Raw genomic sequence first — 23911 nt, forward strand, 5'->3', positions numbered from 1 at the left:
AAATAATTCTGACCTAATATAAATAACATTCAAAGTCAGTGAAGCAGCCAAATCACAATATTTTTTTCTAAACAAATTAATCCCCAGGTTTGTTTTAAGACACCACAAATCCATGTGCAAAGGAAGGTAAGCTCTTACCTTAATAATAACAGCATGGGCAGGAAGATTGACACCCCAGGCTAATGTGGCCGTACAAACTAGGACTTTAATGTGCCCATTAGAAAACAAGTTTTCAACCAAATTTCTGTCCTGCCGAAGCATTCCTGCATGATGAATGCTAAAACCATCTGGGAATAATTCTCGGAGTTGCCTATTTCTTGACTTTTGCACCTAAAGTAGAAATAAACAAAATATAAAAGTGTTTAGCATTTAAAAGGGATTATTTTGCTTTTCTGTTGAATGAGCTTATTGAAGAGAGTAACATTTTTAAGCATTTTAAAGTCTTACTAAATATTAGTGTATAACGCTTTAGACAAAATTATTAAAAATTATATGTTTTAAAAACTAGGCAATCCTGAACATGACACAAAATCCAAAAGGAAAGAAGTTAAAAGCAAGTGTCTTTTTCACTCAGGTGTTCTATTATTGCAATCAATCAGTATTGCCAGTTTCCTCTCCTTCCAAACAAACTCCATTAAAATAAGCAGAAATCTCAGTGGCTTCTACCTCATTCAGACTAGAAGCCAGAACCCTGACAACACAGGGCCCTACAGAAATCATTCCCATGCACTAGCCTCACTTTCTCAGCCAGCCACAAGGGCCGACTTTTCTCTCTGTCTCCTTTCTGACAAATCCACATGCATCTCAGGGCGACACTTGCTGTTCCAGACCCACTGCGACAGAATCCTTCCCCTGCCACTGGGATGCCGTTTGGCACGAACTCTTTCCCATAGTGATGACCCAACAGGCCACCTACAGGTGTGCTTCTGGTGATCTTTGACCGGAGGGCACTCACTGCCCCTGTCTTAGCTCAACTTTCTATCTGCCCTCAATATACTAACTTCCCTTCTGGTGTCTGTTCTTTGACCTGGTCTGAGCTCAGATATGGCATTTGGTCAACTTATTCACAGCCTGTATAAGTGCTATAGCAGATTTTACAAAATCCACTGATGACTCACCACACAACTGGGAGAAAATTTTTCTGCAAAATTAAAGACTTTAGATTAACACAAGTGTTTACACAGTCAAAGCTTCTGTTTGGACATCACAACCTGCGTTTATGTGCTACTGCTCTGAAATTTTAATTACAAACATTTCAATAGCTTCCTTTGAAACAATTTTCCATAGTTTTATGTAAGGGACACTCCATGGGCAGGGAGTGGAATTTCAGGGGTCTGAGGGCCTAGTGCAGACTTTGTCACAGTGATTATCACTAAGGGCACTTAAAATTTTAAATTTCTACATTAATAAAGAATATATCTAAGGAAATAGCACTCCATGAAATTTGCTTCAGATATATAAAGGATGGTAATACATTAAAAAAACCCACCATCTAGTGGCCAGCCAAGTAAATGACAACTTAGACATTTTGAGACGGAATCCCAAACAAAATATACATACAATACACAAAAAGACTGTCTTCTTCAAGTTTCAAGGGTAGTATTTGACTGAATGTTTAGAGAGGTAACTTCATGGTTGTGTTAAGAACAGAGGCTGAATGAGCAGCTACGGGGCTACTATAACAATCAGGTGAGAAGGTGGAGAGAGGGGGAAACAGAAATATCACGTAAACTAGGTTATAAAGTAAGCACAAAAAGAAAGGACTGTGAACAGAACATAAAGGGAAGGAACATGTTAGGACTATTAAGTTTGTCCTGGCCTTGATGCACTGACATGGCAGGAAAAGTCCAAAATTGAGTAATGATCAGGATGCTTATCCCAACCACGTGTTAAACGTATTATAAAAACAGAATAAACAAAACAGTTTGATACCAGAGAAGAAACAGTAACACTAGTCAACTAGAAGAGAAAGTCCAGGAACTGACTCAGGCAAATACAAGAATTTTGTATGTTATATCAAATTTTAAAATCAATAGAGTATTCAGAAAGGATGAGAGGTCCATTACCATACGAAATAAGTTTTGGACAAATTAAAAATTTAATGAAAGTTAAATTTGAAAAGGACTGGAGGAAATCCTGGATGAAGTAAACTGGCCTTTATAAGCAAGACAAAGCCCAAAGACTACAACTAGGTTGAAAAAAATTCAACATGGTAAAAATATATGTAAACAAATAAAAAAACAAAGTTTAACGAGAAAAAACAAATGTCTGTAACACATATGTCAGTGCAAAGAATTTAATGGGCCAAGGAGAGGAACATGCAATTTATAGGTGAAAAAAAAAAAATTCAAATGGCAAATATATAAAGCACTCAGTTTCACATAAAGAAATGCCATTTAAAATAATAATGAAGTACCACTTTTTTGCCTATTAATCTGTCATAAATTTAAAAACTTTGACACTGCTCAGTGCTGACAGTTATGTAGGCAACGTAACTTCCTTAAAGTTACGGTTTGAGGAAGTGTAAAGTGAAACAATCTCCCTAGTGGGCAGTTTGAGATCACAAAAATTTTATTTATTTGTTTATTTCCATTTACTAAAAATTTAAATGCATGTACCATGATGGATAAATTCCACTGCTAGACATTTTCCCAATGGAACTATACTTGGAACTATCAAGAGTATGAGCAAGAACGTTTACTACAGCACTTGTAACAATCCTCTCTAATAAAAGAGAAACATGCAAATTGGCCACACCTTCACTATACCCACAAGCCACGCCTACCAGCCAATCAGGGTGAGCATGCAAATTAACTCAAACAAGAAGGCGGTTAATTTGCATTTGCAGGCCAGAGCAAAGACTGAAGACAGCGTAGAAAGAAGCCAACCACTGCAGAAGGGAGTGAAGCTGTGGAGAAGCAAGCAAGCAGTGCTGTGGAGAAGGGAGGGAAGCAGGCAGGGCAGTAGAGACCACAGCAGGAAGCCCTATTGCAGGAATCTTCCTGCAAGAGGCATCTAGTATATATATAAATCCTTAACATGCAAATAGACCAAACAGCAGAACTGAACAACCAGTTGCTATGACGTGCACTGACCACCAGGGGGCACACACAGAACATGGCTGGTGTTAGCAGCAGGTGGCAGAGCACAGAACATGGTGGGCATCAGCTGTAGTGGGATGGTGGAGCAGGTGAGCAGGATGCCAAACCAATTCAGGGTGCCTGTCTCTGTCATTGGGGCGAGGTGGTTACTGAAAATACTTTGCTTCCGCGTGCCGCAGCCCGTCCAGTGCTCTTACCTGCTGCTGGTGCTGGCCCCACTCATACCCACTACCAGTGCTGAAGCCACCACTCATACCCGCTGCCGGCCCCAATTTCCCCTCAGGGCTTCTCCACCTCCCCCTGGCTCTTGAGGGGTGATTGGGGCCAGCAGCAGTGACTTGTACCCACTACTGATGCCAGAACCACCGGCCCCGATTGCTCAGCACTGTCAGCGTGTGCAACTGGTGGCTGCTGGCCCTAATCACCCCTGAAGGCTTCTCCACCTCTCCCTGCTCCTGAGGGGTGATCGAGGCAGCAGCCTCTGCTTGCACCCACTGATGGCACCAGCCCCACTCACACCCGCTGCTAGTGCTGGTTCCAATTGCTCCATGCCATCAGCGGTGTGAGCAGGTCTGGCGCCATCAGCGTGTGGGAGTGGTGACAGTGGGAGTGGGGCTGCCAGCAGACAGGGGACTGGATGCCACAGCTGGAGAGGCCGGGCAGGAATGCGAATGATGAGCTGAGACCTACCCTTGTGCCAACCACAGCCTCTAGGCCCAAAGTTCCTTTCAAGGTGCACAAATTCGTGCACTGGGCCCCTCGCAAAAAAAAAAAAATAAATAATTGGAAACAACAAAAGTATCCATCAAGATGGGACTGGGTAAATGAATTATGATAATGTCCACATTGTAGCATACTTTGTAGTTGTTAAAAGAAGGTGTTTTTAGGCCGAAACTGGTTTGGCTCAGTGGTAGAGCGTCGGTCTGCAGACTGGAAGGTCCCAGGTTCGATTCCGGTCAAGGGCATGTACATTGGTTGCGGGCGCATCCCCAGGAGGAGTGTGCAGGAGGCAGCTGGTCGATGTTTCTCTCTCATTGATGTTTCTAGCTCTCTATCTCTCTCCCTTCCTCTCTGTAAAAAATCAATAAAATATATTTAGAAAAAAAAAAAAAAAGGTGTTTTTAGGATCAAATCTTTCCGTATTAATTTGAAAAGATCACCTTGACATATTATTAAGTGAAAAGAACAAGGAGCATAGAAGTGTGTCTAACACTATTCAATTTGTTTACACTAAAACTCACAGGCAAAACACATACAACGGCAGTTGTACAAAATCTTCCCTTGAAGAAAATATATGCTTAAGAAACTTTCTAACAGGAGTTTTATTTGGAGAAATGAAAGAAGAGATGGTTAAGACCATGACTTATGAAGCTAAATTTATGACAAGATACCTGCTGCTTTCTGAATAATCACTGTTTTCTACCTGGTCTACCTGGAATCCAGGCTTTGCTATCCTCTGAAGAGCTGCAGAGATACAATTCATGTTATTCACATACACTGAACAGAGCATGGGGTTCTCTAAGGAGGCCATTCAAGATCCAATATTATACTCACTGGATAAGTATTTCTAGACACAGAAGTTCAGCACAAAAGAACACCGGCCGTGAAAAGTAAAGGGAGTCAGGTATGTGTAGTTTTGGAACTATCTAAGCTTGCTTTCCTCGGGCGTTATTATTTCCACTTTCACAAATGAACTTCACATGTAAGGCTTTATGGGCGGTCAAACTAGAACGGAATGGGCGACTGCTAAGATAATCCATCAGTACACAGACAGTACCACATTCGTTTCTCCCAGTGAAAGTATGCAGGGCTTCCTTCCATGACTTTACACACCATCTTCCTACCCAGGAAATGGGAAATCAATGTGAGTACTTTTAAAAGTGAATACGGTTAAAATGTAACTACTTCCAAAAATTAACTTCCACATTAACACAAATACATGATTAAAAAAACTTGATAAAAAAGGCTGAGAAAGCAAATGAGGATTTTCTAGGAGAATTAATTTGTTTTTTCCCACACTTGAAGCAACACAAGACCTTCAGCTGAGATTCAGATGAATGAAAGAGCATGACGGAATTGCATAAATAATTTATAGTGACTTTTGTAAGCCTTATGAGGTAATTTATCTTGATAAGGTATGCTTCAATGTGGGTCATTTCAAATCCATTAGGAAAAAATATCTGCCATCATAATCACTGAAATTTAACTAGGAGGAGGGAAATATTTTCTCCCAAATGATGCCATTCTTTCCCACAATTATCAATCAGCATGCTTTCTCAGTGTTAGAAAAAGTATTATAAAGTCCTCATCTTTGGTAAGTGCTATTTTTATCACTCAATGGTTATAAAGTTAATCAGCGTAAGAAGGTGGACCTGCTACATGTTAGGAGCACAAACCAATACCTGGCTACTCCTCTGACACAGGAGTTTAGAGATATAAGGAATATAATATGTCATCTTTACCCACTCTTTCTCTTCTCTCTGTCTTAAAGCTTTATTCCACTTTAAACCTTGTTCATGGAGAAACCTAAAATTGGACCTCTGGTGTCTATGCCAAGACAGCCAAAGCTGTAAGGCTAACCCTGTCTTTCCCTATTCTCAGCAAAGCACCCATTAGTCATCTTTTCACTAGATTAACTAAAATGGGCTGTAATCATTTCTGAGGATCATGTTAAAAATTGTAGTCCCTTAGTTTCAGAGAGTCTGAATTTGATATCTAGCATGGAAACAAGTGATGGGAACCAATGATCTATTGCACTATTGTCTTCTTGGTGTTTTTGTTTGTTTTTTTGTTTGTTTTGTTTTATTTTTGCTCTTGACTCAATTCCTTACCCTCTGTACTATTTTTCTACTCAAGGATATAAATTCTACCTCCTTCGATGTGCTATTGTTTTTCTTTTGTGTGAAACTTTTCCTAGAACATTTTTCATTTTTGCTTTATGTAACCATCAAATCTCAGCTTAAATGTCACTGTGTTAGCTAAGCCTCCTCTGGCACCAGTCTAGACCAGATTCCCCAATTTTACTTTCTCTTAGCCCTTTGTCCCTCTTTATTATTTATTAAAAATTCAATGAAAATAAATCATTTAATTAACCGATAAACCTTTCTGTTGTGCCAGAACATAAGCTCCAAAGAATAAAGAGGCAGCTACTTTTTCTTCCTAAATATATTTCCATTCCCAATTAAAACAAAGAATATTAATCAGTACACAACTCTCCTACTCGGCCTTCCTGTATTGCATGAGCCAGAAGGTAAAACCTATTTCCCAGATCTCTTACAGTCAGAGTACTAGATGCAAAAATCCATTCTTTAATTAGGTGACCTAACACAAGAATTAGACAATGAAAGTAAACAGGAAACCATCTTCCTATTGTCTTTTGCTGGCAGGCAAGATCTTGGAGAAATGAGGGCTGAAAGTAATAATGGAAGCACTATCCATCCAAGATTTGCTTTTCCAGTGTGTTCACAAATGTATTATAGCTTCTCCATGTCCAATCACCATCATGGTAGCCACGTTTCAGGGACTGACTTCTACTCCTCTCATCTTACCAACTCACTAGTAAGTATCTAATTTCTTTTACAGAATTATTTTCTACTTAAACTGTATCTAGAGTGGTTTGTTTTCTTGACTGAATTCCGACTGACACAACACATGTCTCTCTCAATGCACTTTAGTCAGGTTGACAGGAGATCTTATCTTGAGACCTATAGATCTTATCTTGAGACCTATAGATCTCCTAGAGTGACTGGTACATAGCTTACTAGTACACTCAGTAAATATTCACAGGGTGGCCACTACTATAAACAGTTTGAGGCACCTGTGTATACAATCAATTCACAACTAGCCTAATGGCCAAAACCAATTTCCATGTCATTATGGCCATGCCAATCATTCACTTCAACTTGGGAGAAAGGAAGCACCATATTCTCTGTTCCACATTATGTCATCCCTTCAAAGATGGCCTTGGCTCTCACATGGGCTTCCCTGATATTTCTACAAGCCAATTTAGAAACAAGTTAGCATTGCAGTGAGATCACTCAATTAGCAAAGAGGTCTTATATAAAATGGTATTATTTATATCCATTTGGAGGGCCTTAGATAAATGCTGAAATACCATTTAAAAAATAATTACCTTGTGAAATATGATTTTGAGCTCAAAAGTTTATCAGTATAAATCCCTGTACCACTAACGTTTAATAACCTTACTTATTTAATCTATATATCTTGAGAGTATTTAAAGTATTTTCAAATGTGAGAGCAACAATATTCCAATGAATATATTTTTCCAAACCAGTATGGTTCCTTAAAAAGATGCATAAATTTGCTGTAAAAATTTTACTCTATGTCTCTAAAAGACATCTTAAAGCACAGGAACAAAAGTAGCTGCAATCAAAATATATTTAAACCTAATAGCAAAATAAATAAGAATAAAATGCTAATGCTACTTTCATATATATATATATATATATATATATATATATATATATATATATATATTTTTTTTTTTTTTTTTTTTTTTACAGAGAGGAAGAGAGAGGGATAGAGAGTTAGAAACATTGATGAAAGAGAAACACCGGATCAACTGCCTCCTGCACACCCCCTACTGGGGATGTGCCCACAACCCAAGGTACATGCCCTTGACCTTTCAATCCGCAGGCCAATGCTCTATCCCTGAGCCAAACTGGTTTCGGCACTAATGCTACTTTCGATACCCATTTTAAAAGGAGTCTCATGACATGAAATTGGTAATAATTTGGGAGATCACACCTAAAATACAAACAATGAAATAAAAAATAAGTAGGACTACCTGAAGCTGAAAAGTTTCTGCAAATCAAAAGAAAAAATCAACAAAGTGAAGCCACAAGCTACACAATGGGAAAAACATTGCAAAACATCTGACAATGGGTTAATATAAAAAACTCATACAACTCAAATAGCAAAGTAATAATAATAATAATAATAATAATAGCAATAATAGCAATAATCCAATTAAAAATAAAGGCAAAGGACCTGAATAGAAGATATATGGATGGGCAGCAGGTACAGGAAAAGACACTCAACATCATTAGTCATTAGGAAAATGCAAATTAAAAGTACAATTAGATATCCCAGCCTGCCTATTGGAATGACTATCATAAAAAAAGACAAGAGATAATTGCTGGTGTGATTATCGAGAAAAGGGAACCAATGGGCACTACTGACAGGATTGTAAATAGCAGCAGTAACTATAAAAAATAGTCTGGAGTGTCATAAAAATTTAAAAATAGAACAAACATATGACCCAAAAATTTTCACTTCTGGAAATGTATCTAAAGGAAATGGTAAACACTAACTCAAAAAGGAATCTGTATCCCCATGTTCATAGCAGCATTATTTATAACTAGAAGCCTGTTGTTCGAAGATTCCTGCAATAGGCCTTCCTTCCCCTAGCTGTTGGCACCGGTTTTCCTCCAGCACCTGGGACCTAGGCCTTCGCTCTGGCTGCAGACATGAAGCCAAGCCTCTTCAGTCTTCAGCCTTCACTCCATACCTGTTTATGCAAATTAGCCCACCATCTTTGTTGGGTTAATTTGTATGCCCACTCCTGATTGGCTGGTGGGCATCATGAAGGTATGGTCAATTTGCATATTTCTCTTTTACTAGTGTAGATAGCCAAGGCCACAGGGCTTCTAAGGATAAACTCACACTGGAGTTTTCTTTTAATATGCTCTCTTGCTTAGGGACTCATTTGGAATTCTTGAGACATTTCATCTCTATAGGTTAAGCAACTTTTAGGTATTTCATTTTTCTTTCCCTATTTTCTTGTTTTAGTGGACAATTTGAAAATATGGTAGGTTTTTCAGCTGGTGGTGATATTAAATATGGGATTGATATGAGGAGTCTTGAATTATAATTTTAACTTACTGGGAAGAAAAGACTCACTTGACCTGTGATTTAAGCATAAAATAGCCCTTACAAACACACACACACACACACACACACACACACACACACACGGTGAAAGAGAGTGAAGGTGGAGGAGGGGGAAAAAAAGAGAGAGAGAGAGAGGGGGGGGGGGAAGGAACATTTCCATTTCCTTAATGTAATTTTCAATTCTTATTTATATAAATAAAGTTATAGTGTGTTGAATAAAACTGTGAAGAATGTTTTGAAAAACAATATTTGGTAAATCTGGAATTGAGGTGGTTATATTAATCACTTAGGGGTAAAGTATCACTGTGATGCAGTAGGGATTTAGTTATATTTCCATTAACAGGACCGATGAGGCTAAATGTCAATATATGACAACATCAAATTTGACTGAAGAAATGTTCTTTCAGTTTATAAAAAAATAAATAAATAAATACTCAAAGACCTCAATCAAGGCTTTGGAAAAACCCAGAATGAATTTTACCTGTATGTGTTTGACCAAATAAGACACATGTGGTGAAAAAATTAGACTCTGGAATCAGATTAGCTTAAATCATGGCTACACTGCTCACTACATGGGAGTCCAGGGAAATTATTCCCTCTCCCAGTTCCAGTTTCCTTATCTGTAAAATGGGGACAAGAATCTTAAAAGAAAAAACAGTGATGCTGATCATGAGAAAATTAAAATGAGAACATCCTATATAATAAAGATGTAATATGCAAATTGAGTGACATGTCCTTGCACAAGATGGCCGCCCCCATGTGGTCACAACATGGCCACCACAAGATGGCTGGCAAGGGAGGGCATTTGGGGGCAACCAGACCTGCAGGGGAGGGAGGGCAGTTGGGGGGCACCAGGCCTGTAGGGGAGGGCAATTAGGGGGAATCAGACTTGCAGAGGATGGCTGTTAGGAGTGGCCGGGCTGGCAGGGGAGGGCAGCTGGGGGCAATAAGGCAGGCAGGCAAATACTCAGGGGCAACCAGGCCTGTAGGGGAGGGAGTTTGGGGGGGAACCAGGCCAGTAAGGGGGGGCAGTTGGGGATGACCAGGCCTACAGGGGAAGGCAGTTGGGGATGGCAGAGGAAGGCACTGACCAGGCTGGCAGGGGAGGGCAGTTAGGGGCAATTGGGTTGGCAGGGGAGAAGTTAGGTATCGATCAGGCTGGCAGGAGAGTGGTTAGGGGGTGATTAGGCTAGCAGGCAGAAGGTGTTAGGGGCAATTAGGCAGGCAGGCAGGTGAGCAGTTGGGAGCCAGCAGTCACAGATTGTGAGAGGATTGTCCTACTGCCTGCCTGATCTCCCCTAACCACTCTCCCCTGCCTGCCTGATCATTTCTAACTGCCTCTGCATTGGTCCCCGCCACTGTGGCTTTGTCTGGAAGGATGTCCAGAAGATGTCTGGTCTATTCAATCCAATTAACATATTATCCTTTTATTAGTATAGATGTTTGTGGAATACATTTTCATTTTTAAAAAATCCAATAATAACAGTTGAATTAGGATGAAAATCAAGTATAATAAAATACTAAAAATGATATAATAAAATTAACTACAGATTTTCAAATCTACCCAACTATATTAAAACTTTCCATTTCTTCATGTTTTTTTCATAGTGATCTCTGCATCTGTGTTTGATGAGGTTATCTTAGGTAATTACATGAAAAAGTCTCTATAAATTATTTCTATATGCTTTAAAGTAATTCATGATAAATTTGAATTACTTACACATATGCCATATTAAGGAATAATAATATAAACCTACATCATAGATTGTGAGAACTGAATGAGTTATATAAAGTAATAAAATTGATCCTTGGCACTACAGAACATGATAAATATTAGACATTATTATTATAACAATTAAATAATAAACCTGCTTTATTTAGAACAGCAATAGCTCTCAGAATGGAGAGCTATAAAATAACCAGACATCCACAAGGTGGCTCTCAACACTTAGCTTTTAACACAATAAATGTGCTTTGTATTTCTAAAAAAAGGAAATAAAACTAAGGAATGCCAACCTGACTTTTCAAAGACTCTCATGAATTCATAATCAATAACTAACTGGAAGAATACAAAGCCGAACAAAAAGTGTTACATAATATAAAATTTTATAATGTGAAGAAATGAAGAAATTGAATACATTTTGTAGTTTTAAATTGAAAAAAAGTCTGACAATCAGAAAAACAGGCATGAGATGATTATATTCAGAATTTAAAATATCAATAAAATTTACAGTGCAATCATAACAATTAAATATATTTTACTGATTAGTAGATGTGAAAGTATAGATGTCTGGTAGCTAGCAACTGTTTAGAAAACGTTAGTTACGTCTTATGCATATAAAACATTTTGAAGTTTCTATCTATAATAATAAAAGCATAATAGGCTAATTAGTCTGGACATCCTTCCGGACAACCTTCAGGATGAAGCTGGACTACAAGGGAAGCCCAGGTCCTGGGTGCCCTCCAGCAGCTGGACGGAAGCCCAGGTCCCAGGCACCTTTCGGCAGCTTGGATCCTGTGTGCCAGCAGCCAGGGGAAAGAAGGCCTACTCTTGCATGAATTTTGTGCTTCAGGCCTCTAATAATTTTATATTCAGAGTATTTTATTTGAAAATTTATTTTCATAGCTATAAATCAGGGCCAACTTTTTCTGCTAAGGGTCGGGATATTTTAGGTTTTGTGGGCCACACAGTCCCCAAAGCAAGTATTAAATTCTACCCTTGTGAAAAAAGCAGCTATGGACAAAAGAAAAAGGTCTGGCAGTTGTCTAACAGAACTTTAATTATAGAAACAGGTGACTGCCTTTGGCCCTTGGACTGTATTTTGCCTACTGTTGTCTAAACCATTATTTGGCATCTATAATAATAAAAGCATAATATGCTATTTAGACCAGACAGCCAAATGACCTTCTGGACGTCATTCCAGACGAAGCCGCTGCAGTGGGGGCCGAGGTGGAGGCGATTAGGGGTAATCAGGCAGGCATGCAGAGTGGTTAGGGCGATGAGGCAGGCAGGCAGGCAAGGAGATAGGGGTGATCAGGTAGGCAGGAAGAGTGGTTGGGGGCAATCAGGCCAGTAGTTACGGGTGATGAGGCAGGCAGGCGAGCAGTTAGGAGCCAGAGGTCCCAGATTGCGAGAGGGTGCCCCCACCCCTATGCACTATAATAATTTCGTGCACTGGGCTTCTAGTAATTAAAAAAAAAAATCTCTATAAATCTTAAGATACATTATTTCAAATTGTAATGTGCATAATTGAGTTGAAATACAGATTATAATTTGACAAGACTGAAGAGAAGCTTGAGGCTCTTCATTTCTGCATTTCTAGTGAGGACCTTCACTTTTTCGGTCCTTTGAGCTTTTGAGTAGCAATGCAATTGTTCTTAAACTTTTGGTTTCAAATTTTTACCTTCTTAAAAAGAGCTTTTATGTTGCTATGTCTGTCATACTAACTCTATAAATGAAAAAAAAATTATCAATTAAAGTTCTTTCAAAGAACAATGACAATGATATTAGATGTTAATATATTTTATAAAACTTAACTGTCCTTTATGTTTTCAATATACTTTAAAGAGCAGGACTAAACACTACAATTATAACCACTTACAAAGAAGTGGTGACTGAACACATCATGCATTGGGATCCTTTGAAAAATCATTAAGTCAAGAAAAAATTCAAGATTATAACGTGATAAATGTGTAAAATTAACTTCTTGGAAATTGGAGACAATCTTTCATGCATAAAATACCTGGTATATCTGGCACATTGTGTGCTTTAGCTCCTGTATTTTACTGTCATCTGTCCCCTACCTGTTTTTCTGCTTGTCCATATTCAGGTCCTTGTGTAGGTAAAAAGCAGGAAATCTGGCCATTGTTTTTTGCTTTTTCTATTAGAGACATAGCTGTTCTTACAGTGGCATTTCGAGCATGCACAAACACCATCACCTAAAATAAAAGAGAGCAGTTTATCTGATGTTCACATTCATTAAAAGATGGCTTAATACTAGTTTGGAAATCACCATATATAGCCAACTATTAAATTTCAAAATAAAATCTCAGTTTATGAACTCTCCAACATATTATTTTAGAACAAAGTATATAGAGCATAAAGGTGACTTAAAAAATTTCCATAACATGCCTCTATTATTGGCCTATAAATTGTCAGACATTAAAATAAAATTAATGGATTATATAAAATTAGAGGCCAGTGCAAGAATTCATGCACCAGTGGGGTCCCTTGGCCTGGCCTGCAAGATCAGGCCAGAACCAGCTTTCTGACATCTCCAGAGGGGTCTGGATTGTTAGAGGGCGCAGGCCTGGCTGAGGGACCCCATCAGTGCATAATTGGGGCCAGGGAGGGACTCAGGAGGTTGGCCAGCCAGGGAGGAAACATGGGAGGACACCAGGGCATGTCCGGCCTGTCTCACTCAGTCCTGATTGGCCGGACCCTAGCAGCAAGTTAACCTATCAGTTGGAGCATATGCCCCCTGGTGGTCAGTGCACATCATAGTGAGTGGTTGAGTGGCCTTACTATATCATTAGCATATTACACTTTGATTGGTTGAATTGGACACTAAGCATGTTAGGCTTTTATATAGGATGTAGAATTTAATTTTTGCATTTTCTCTTTCGAAGACATAATTCATTAATCATATATTATGGAGACAGAGTATAAAACATATGAGAGCCTTACCTCTCCACAGTCAATAAAATTTCCAGTATCATAAATGTTTAAAGAAATTGAAAACAGTTAAGAACACTCTTCCTTGGACAAAAATATGTCTAGGAACAATCATTTAACATAGAGTTTAGGGGACTGCTGGAGATGACAATGCTGCTAGAGAGATATTTGCAATTTTTTTTATTGTGGTAGAACTTCCTATGGAGTTATTCACAAAGTGACTGTGGAAATCTGAATTAGGGAAAAGTCACATGTCTGGATGCTTTGTCAAAGATAAGTGGATAATAGAACTTTCAGGGACAGTTACCAGACAAACTGTAAATGCAATTGAGGAGTATAAATAAGAGTATAATCAGCATCTGTGTCTCCTGCCTATCAGAAACTGCCTTCTCTCCTCTGTGCTGTTTCTTCTTTGGCCTTCACTTCGCCCCTCATTCAGCTCAATTCCAGCTTTCTCAAAGAGACATTATTTCTATAATAAAAAATAATTTTACTCTTTCATATGGGGCCAGTGATCTTTTTCAATTTTATATGATGTAAATAAAAGCATCTTTAGGTAACTTGATCCATCTGAAACATACAATCTAAGGATAATCAGAGTGGGTATTTTGGATGACTTACAGACCAGTTCTACCCACAGCTTCCAATGAGACTGACACCTTTACATCTCTCTGGAGTTATGCTGACATTCCCTTTATGCCTCAGCAGTCTGAAGTTCCTAATTCTTGCTTCTTCTTCCCAATTCCCCATATTCTGCTAATTATGTTTTCCTGGAAGCTAGAACTTTTTTGTTATTTGCATGCTGTACATTTCAGAGGATATGCAACCAACTGTTTCAGTAAAAGAGAAGAAAAATTAAAAAGTGAAGGAGGTCTGGAATTTGACCAGAAACGAGACAGAGTGACACAGATGGAGAGCACATGCTCTTATGTATCTTATGCTTATACTAGAGGCCCAGCAGCAAGCTAAACTACTGATCCAGGCATCTGCCCCCTGATGGTCAGTGTGTGTCATAGCTACCATTCGGAGCATCTGCCCCCTGGTGGTCATTGATCATCATAGCTACCAGTTGGATTGTTGCTTAAGCTTTTATATCCGATTTAATAAAATAGTAATATGTAAATTGACCATATCTCTGCTATACTCACAAGCCATGCCCATCAGCCAATCAGGAGCAAGTATGCAAATTAATCCAACCAAGATGGCTGCAGCCATGAAATGAGCAGAAGGCTTTGGTTTCCCTGGCAATAGAGGAAGCCAAGCTTTCCACACACCCTGGCCAACCCTGGACCCCACTCAAAGCTAAAATGTTTCAATTATAGAAGAGAAATAAATCCCAACAAAAATGGCAGCAGCCAAAGAGCTGGAGAGAGCAGGAGGCTTGAGATTCCCCTGGTGATGGAGGAAGCCAAGCTTCCGCAGCCCTGGCCTGCGTTGACCTCAGCTCAAAGCACAAAGTTTCAATTGTAGAAGATAAATAAATCCCAATAAAATGGCTGCGGCCACACAGCAAGCAGGAAGCTTGGCTCTGCTGAAGGCTACAAAGTTTCAATTATAGCATAAATAAATTCCTGATCTCAGGGCCTCCACTTGGATTGCCAGGAGGCATGGCCAGCTTGCAAACAACCACAGGCCCCTCCTTGCCCAGGCCACCTCATGCCCCAAGGGAACCCCTACCTGATCCAGGACACCCTTCAGGGCAAACCAACTGGCCCCATCCATGCACCAGGCCTCTATCCTATCTAATAAAAGAGTAATATGCAAATTGACCATTACTCCAACGCAGAAGATGGCTGCCCCCATGTGAACACAAGATAGCCACCACAAGATGGCCAACAGGGGAGGGATGTTGGGAGGGATCAGGCCAGCAGGGAAGGCAGTTGAGAGAGACCAGGCCTGCAAGGAAGGGCAGTTGGGAGCAATCAAGCCTGCAAGGGAGGGCAGTTAGGGGTGACGAGGCCTGCAGGGGAGGGCAGTTAGGGGCAAACAGGCTGGCAGGGGTGCAGTTAGACATCAATCAGGCTGGCAGGGGAGTGGTTAGGGGGTGATCAGGCTGGCAGGCAGAAGTGATCAGGGATAATCAGGAAGGCAGGCAGGCGAGCAGTTGGGAGCCAGCAGTCCTGGATTGTGAGAAGGATGTCCCAGATTGGAGAGGGTGCAGGCTGGGCTGAGGGACACCACCACCAACCCCTACCACACCCCCATGCATGAATTTCGTGCACCAGGCCTCTAGTACAATGATATATATGTCCCAAGGCTCCAAATTGGAATACTACTGTTATGATGAGAATCACTAGTAGTCAACCGATCTGGTTATAGGAATAAGGTGTGGGATGGATGAAGGAGGCTACTGCAGTGTTTAGAGTACCCGTCTTTGGTAAATATCTTAGTGCATTATCTTAAAGAAGTTCATTCTCTTTCAAAGATTTTTATACTGTGGCCCAAGGACCACTTCATCAGAAGCACTGCTGGTATCTGTTAAAACAGTTTCTGGGTCCTTTCTAAAACCAACTGAGTAAGAATATCTAGAGATGGGGACTAGATATTATTAACTACTGAGATGACCACTGTATGAAATTAGTTAATATTAACCATCAACTTAATTTTCTTCTCCTAAGTTAAAAGAAGTCTGAAAGAAAGCATAAATAAAACCACCACTATAAAATTATCTTATAATCTATCTTAATTTTCCTATATATATATGATGACATATGTATGAATATTAACATACTTTTATATAAATAGCCTAGTCCTAAGATCATTTCCCAGATGGCCCAGGGTTTTATAATGCAACCAGATTTCTATCCTCCATTATTCAAATGCCACATTAGGTAAATCCTGTTGAAATAACAGATATGAAGAACATACGGGAAAATAAAATATGACCCCAAATCTTCATTAATTATTTCAATCTGACTTGTCAACTTATCATTTTGCAAATTATTTTCTACTGCAGCCAAGAGAAATATTAGTTACAACTTAAAGTAGCAATTTCTTTTTATTAAGGAATCCATCATGTCTTGTTCAGTAAAATAAACCCTTTTTCTTATTAAAGATTTTCTGTCTAGAGGCTCCAATAGAAGCCATTATAAGATTTTGGGTCTCTATAAACATATTGGATTTTATGGTTTGTTAATTTGGTTAATTAATTTAAATAGACTCATACAAAAATTATAACTAACAGAAAGGACAGCGTTGTTTCATTTGGTAGAAATAACTCCAAATTATTCTTAAAAACACTGTTGATGACCAAATAGCAGTTAAATGGGCATGTGTTATGAAAATAAGATTAGACAGAAGATTCAAGTCAATGCTGTTGATAAATTTTAATTGTGTTATAAAACTGTTTATATTTTTACTTGAAGTTTGTTAGGTTAATGCATTTAAAAATTTTATATACTTATTTTTAGTGTAAAAAGCTATTCTGTTTAAATACATATAATATAATCAGTTTTGGACTAGGAAAGAAAGTATGTGGATATAAATTCTGTTTCTGCTATGTGACTTGCCAAAAAAAAAAGTGTTCTTCACCTGAGATGCTGATTGAAATTAATGCAAGAATAAAAGCTCAAATAATCATTTGAAAAACGAGAAGGCTTTAGTAACTGATATTGTTTCAGTGAATGCAAAGAACAAATTATTTGGAAAGACCAAAAATTTTACTTTGAAATATTATTAAACAGCAGTAAGACTTAGAACAAATTATTTAATCTCTTAGATTTTATTTCTATTAGTACAGAGATAGTTACTAGTGTCACAGGATTACTATAAGGATTAAAGGATATAATGTAAGTGAAGCCAGTACACTTAATAAAGCAATAGCTCTCAAATTTTGTAATTCTTCTAAGCCACCAAATGTTGCTCCATCCCTTACCTCCTTTTCTGATTAAGTAGGTCACAGACAAGCCAAGAATCTGCATTTCTACCTAGTTCTGGTGCGCTTTGTACAGGAACTCTGAGAACCTCTGTCAGAGCTGGTAAGTATTAGCACCATTATAAGGGTATAAACATTAATAAACTTAATTTGGCCTAAAAGAGTCAATAGTTATATCAGTAAATGTATAAAATGAAACCTATATAACTATTTATTCCTCATGTATAAAAATGTGTGTGTCTAGGAATAAAAAAATCAATAGAAATATTTAAGCCTCGGATTATTGGAAAACAGAGGGAGGAGGCCAAAGATTAATGGTGAAATCTCGAATCAAAGCCTTTCCTGGAAATTTCCACTAAGAAAGAAGACTAACAATGGAAATACCTGAAAAGATAGAAGACATGACAGATATGAATAGTGATGTTTCACAATTTATTGGTTCTTTCAAGTGTTAATGAATGAGGCTTGAGGGTAAGGAATCTGAGGGGAACTTCTTCTCTATGCTTTCATTTTAATTTTATTTTTTATTGAATTTATTGGGGGTGACAAGTTAATAAAATTGTGTAAGTTTCAGGTGTACTTTTTCAAAATACATCTACATATTCCCCCTATAACTTCTCCTACCTTCCTCCAACCCCCTCTCTTCTTCTGGTAATCATCATACTGTTATCTATGTATATGAGTTGTTTTCCATTTTGATTTTTGGGGTCTTTTTGTATGTATGTATGTATGTATGTATGTATTTATTTATTTATTTATTTGCTTACTCCCTTCTCCCTTTTCACACATCCTCTATGTTTCTAGAATGGTTTTGATAAGAACTATCTTTGGGAGAATTAAGAAAATATTCAAATTACTTTTTTTGTATTTTATAGTTTGAATGAAGAGTTGTCAATACAGATGTATTGTATTTCAGGTATATTTGCATACCAGAAGAGCATGTAGGCACAAAATAGCTTTTATTGCCATGGTCACTTTACCTTATCTGTGTTATCAGATAAATGCAATTTTAAAAGTTGCTAAAATATAGTTTTGTAGGTAATGAACTAACAAAATTACATAAAAGTTCATTAAGGTTCATTTAAAAAACAATAGTAACCCTTATACCTACATGAGGAAGATGGCAGTTACTGAGGAGATTGAAGTGGGCTAGTTAGGGACAAGACCATGGAAGGGGAATAAAGAGCTGAACCCAGCCACAGAAACAAAGTGACCTAGAGCTGAACTCAGTTGAGTGGGAAAAGGTAGTGAGTTCACCTCGACTTGACATGGCAGTCTTAAATCAGGTCCCTGATCTTTCATCTTCAAAAAGCATGGATGTTTCTATGGCAGGCAGGCAGCTTGCAGATAACCAATCACAAGACAGTAAGGTGTTTGAAGTAGTCAATCCCGAGGATGTTGCTAAGGCAGAATTCTTTGAAATAACCAATCAGCAACCAGCAGGGCACAGATCTGCCCTTAGACACAGAGCTTCAGTGGAACCCACTTTAGTCGCCTTCCTGCTGGAGGGAGTCTGTCTATGCCTCAATCAACTTTGCTTTCACTTACTTTCTTTGTCTAAGAACTCATTCTTCAACTTTGCAAAACAACGAATTCCGACTCAAACAGAAAATTGGTTTCATTACTAATATGGTACAATTAAAATAATAAAATATTCCCTAGTGCTTCCAGATAGATATGCTACTTCATTCTTTTGAGCACCCAAAGGATTCATATGCCCCTCTCTTAAGCATTTATCACTGACTACCTTTTACTTTTAGCTTTTTTGTGCTTGATTTAGTTCCTCCAAGAGTCTGTGCTCATCTAATAACTGCATGAAAGGCACAGGGAACATAACAGTGGGTAAGCTCAGTGGCTGGTGGGTGTAGCGGGGTGATGGTTAATTTGCATATTATTCTTTTATTAGGTAGGATAATGTTCAACTGAAAGACATGATTGAAGAAAAGATTCAATTCTTATGTTCTAAAATGGTAAAAAAAAAAAAATTTGGCACTTCTATATTTCGATTATATCAATAAAATTATTACTAAAAATAGGGCTAAAGTAATAAATTTTAAAATCTTCTATTTTTTATTTATTTTAAAAAATATATTTTATTGACTATTTTACAGAGAGGAAGGGGAGGGATAGAGAGCTAGAAACATCAATGAGAGAGAAACATTGACCAGCTGCCTCCTGCACACCCCCTACTGGGGATGTGCCTGCAACCAATGTACATGCCCTTGACCGGAATCGAACCTGGGACCTTTCAGTCCGCAGACTGACGCTCTATCCATTGAGCCAAACTGGTTTTGGCAAAATCTTCTATTTTTTAACCAGGGGTGTAACAACTAGCATTTACATGAGATATTTCTGACAACCAACTAAATTAATGAAGTAAACATTTTAGCTTAAAAACACCTACTTAAATATTTACCAGACATACCACAAAAATAAAAACTACCTTAAATAGGGTTAATTTATCTTGCTATAATTATATCAGAAAACTATATAATTCACTGACTTGTCTTTATGAATTAAATTATGCAAATAAATCAAAGAAAATAATCTGGAGTAGAAGTGGCTTTGCAGCTTCAAGCTGTGTAATTAGAACTACACTCAGCAGTTCAGAGCCACTTCTGGACTCTCCCACTGAGAATCTGCAATCCTAAGAAACCTAAGCTTTTAAATGATAAATAGATCATTTTATCATTATTGAATTATGTTTGAGGCATTATCCTGAATGTGAAATATATTCTTCACCAATTTATTTTAATATTTATCAGTTTCTATGTTTGAGTTGAATAGAACTTTAGCTGCTATATTTGTTTAAAAGGAATCCATAAACACTTTACATCTTCTAACTAAAAGATGTTTGCTATTCTAATGTACAATAATTTTAAAAAACAAAGCTTGGAGGACTTAGTGTGTGATATATGTACTATGATAGCAAAAACATGAATTGTATTTCTAGCTAATTACTATAAAATATTATCTTACCATATATTCACTATATCAAAACACTGTACAATTTAATTAGAAGCGTAAGACATTTATATTTTAACATAGTCTCTAAATTGTTGAGACAGAAAAAATAGAGGTTTAATTTTTAAAATAGTAAATACTTTCAGTACATTTTCCCTGTCCAAACACTTTATCCTTAACTTACTAAAAACCAATATTTTCTTAAGCTTTAATTAATTTTCTTAAGATATTAAGTACATGTATATTTTTTAGATAATATAATTTATGTCATCTAATTGATGTTTGAATAAATTATTTCTAAATTCTTAATTCAGCTTTTGTTGTATATGTGTACTATATAGGTTTATACATTCAGTTAGAGATCTGTATTCCTCTTTGGAGAATATCTATACTAATAAAAGGGTAATATGCTAATTAGACCAGACATCCTTCTGGACAAAGCCACGGTGGTGGGAGCTGAGGCAGAGGCAGTTAGTGGCGGTCTGACAGGCAGGGGAGGGCAGTTAGGGGAGATCAGGCTAGCAGGGGAGGGCAGTTAGGGGCAATCAGGTAGGCAGGAAGGGCACTTGTGGGTGATCAGGCAAGTAGAGGAAGGCAGTTGGGAGACACCAGGCCTGCAAGGGAGGGCAGTTGAAGGCAATAAACCCTGCAGAGGAGGCAGTTAGGGGTGACCAGGCTGGCAGAGGAGGGAAGTTGGGGGCAAACAGGCTGGCAGGGGAGTGGTTAGGGGGTGATCAGGCTGGCACGCAGAAGCAGTTAGGGGCAATCAGGAAGGCATGCAGGCTAGCAGTTGGGAGCCAGCAGTCCTGGATTTTGAGAGGGATGTCCGACTGCCCATTTAGACCCGATCCCAATGGGATGTGCAGGAGTCCCAGATTGGAGAGGGTGCAGGCTGGGCTGAGGGACACCCCTCCTCCCCCTGCCCTGTGCATGAATTTCGTGCACCAGGCCTCTAGTATATTTATAAACATAAAAAAACTCAACAGCATTGTATATTCTATGCATAAATGTGTATTTTATATCTTAAAATTGTCTTAAGCATAATAAATGTTTTAATTTTCATCTGATTTTATAACATATAAAACTAAATGAACTTAATAAAAATATTAATTTTACTTGCTCATAATTATTTAAAATATACTCAAATTATTATTTTTTTGTATAGAAAAAAATTCTTAGCAATCTATAATAAACTCTTATCTGATGCCAAACTAATCTTACAACATTCAGACTTGTTTTGAATACCTGTGGTATTTTAGAATCAAATAGACTATGTTTCAATTGTAACTCAGCATTTATATACTAAATAAACTTGGGCAAATTTCCATGTGCTTCAATTTTCACCTGTAAAATGCTGTCCCTTACAAGGCTGCTGAAGGGACAACAAATAATAATTAGAGAGTACTAGAAGAGATGGCCCACACAGTAGGAGGAAAAGGCTTATTTGTTTTACAAAGGTTTCTCTTACTTTACCCCATATTTTGATCCCTACATATCCCAGTCACTGGGACCAAGATCAGCATTGCTCTCCAAGGCAACAGAAAAAAAAGCACTTGCTTTTCCACCTAAGAATTCTTTAAATATTTAAAAACTTTTGTCATATCTCCAGTGTGATAGCTATTTCCTCAGCTGAACAGCATCAGTTCTTAATGCAGCTTTCCCATAAATCATAGTTTCTCTGTTTGGACACTACATGAGTTATATACTCTTTATTCTTTTTTTAATACTAAAGAGCATGTGCCTTGATTATACAGTTTAATATGACTTTACATTATATTCTCAGGTATATCAACTTGAACAACTGTACTGAGAAACTTGAAGGAATTTAAAAAGCATATGTTGGTATTCATTTCTTAAAAATGTGGGAAAAAAAGTTTTTTAAATGGAAAGAATATATACGTCTCTGGAAAGAATTTAATCTTTAAAAAAATTAATCAATGAAAATTATTGGGTTGGTATAGATTTTTTTTAGACATTTTATTGATGATTTCCTTACGCCAGATTTCTCAGATGGAAATGATAGATATATTAGAGGCCCTACACACAAAATATGAGCAAGATTAGGCCTTCCTTCCCCTGGCTGCCAGGACCTGGGCTTCCCACCAACTACCAGCAGGCACAGGCTTCCCTAGCAGCCCTGGCTTCATCCAGAAGGTTGTCTGGAAGGATGGGAGGTCTAATTAGCATATTATGCTTTTATTATTATCATACATTTTTTGCACTCTTCTCGTTGCAGGGCAATGACTGGTTAAATGAAAATGTCAGTTTTGTGGGAGTTAAAACATTGAAGGAAAAAAAAGGAAAAAGGCTAAGGTTCTAGTTTTAACTGCAAAGCTTATTAAATGTCTAACTTTGGGCATGTTATTAAGCTTTGTTTTGTCATCTGTAATAAGAAGGTGGCCTAATAAGCTTTATGATTCTTTCATAAATTCAATGTCAAAATAAACATAATAAGGCTCTATGAAATGCTGTTACTTTCATCTAAAATAAAATTATTAGGTATCTGATCAAAGTTGGTAAAATATGATTTAATTAGCAAAACCTACAACTTAAGGGAAACAATTAGAGTATTATCCATCTTAAATTTCAAGCAAATAATATATTTCAACAGGATTGTTGGTAATATTTCAAATGATAATGAGAGAACATTTAAGCTATTTACAAAGTATATTCTCAATATTATACATTAGGGGTGTCGAACTCAATCAGAGAAGGGGCCAAAATCTAAAATCCAGCCTAAATCGCAGGCCGAATGGTTTACTGAACAGTCATAAACTGACAATGTCATAAACTGACAGCGGAGTGCAGTGATGACAGCGCGGTGCGGGCCACATTGCAAGGCCTGGAGGGCTGGATTTGGCCCGCGGGCCTTGTGTTTGACACATGTGTTATACATGATGCTAACAAATTTGTGACACAGCTATAGTTGCTTTCTGTGTACAAAAACATTCAAATTGAAAACCTGGTTTTGTTATGGGTTTTTACTTAAAAAGTATTTACCCAAATAACAAACTTAGGCGAGTTAAATTTTGGTCAGCAAAGACAGTAGGAACTGTGCATATGTTTGTGTGCAAAGTTCACAATTAGTGAAGAGAACCAGCAGCACTGGGAGTGGGCTGTTGTGGAGAGGTATACCCTCTACTCTCTGGCTCAGCCCATTTTTAGAGTTGGTAAGCATTTTCAGCTACAGGCCTGGCCCATATATGCAAATACACGACTTTGGACTTGATTTGAGCAATAAAAGAGTCCTAGTTGTCCGGTCAAATTTCTTGGCTACTGAGCTAGGCCAGTTTATCCAATTAGTATTCAAGGCCCACAAGGGAAAACTACTATTTGTTTGGTTCAATACTGAAAATATGACAAAGTGGAAGAGCAAATCCCATC

The 23911-nt window shown here is 37.9% G+C and overlaps 1 protein-coding gene across 6 annotated transcripts in view; it reads right to left on the minus strand.

Moving 5' to 3' along the window:
- Nucleotides 1-23911, minus strand: part of ASCC3 (activating signal cointegrator 1 complex subunit 3) — a 216905-nt gene that overhangs the window by 104804 nt on the left and 88190 nt on the right. For all 6 annotated transcript variants that reach the window (XM_084889357.1, XM_084889353.1, XM_084889355.1 and 3 more), the window contains exons 14-15: nt 12819-12953; nt 139-330 (exon numbers count right to left, since the gene is read on the minus strand). In XM_084889357.1, coding sequence (XP_084745483.1) covers nt 139-330; nt 12819-12953 — 327 coding nt within the window. The remainder of the gene's footprint in view (nt 1-138; nt 331-12818; nt 12954-23911) is intronic.

This window comes from Pipistrellus hanaki, assembly GCF_964339955.1.
Source record: "Pipistrellus hanaki genome assembly, chromosome: 7".
NCBI lineage: Eukaryota > Metazoa > Chordata > Mammalia > Chiroptera > Vespertilionidae > Pipistrellus > Pipistrellus hanaki.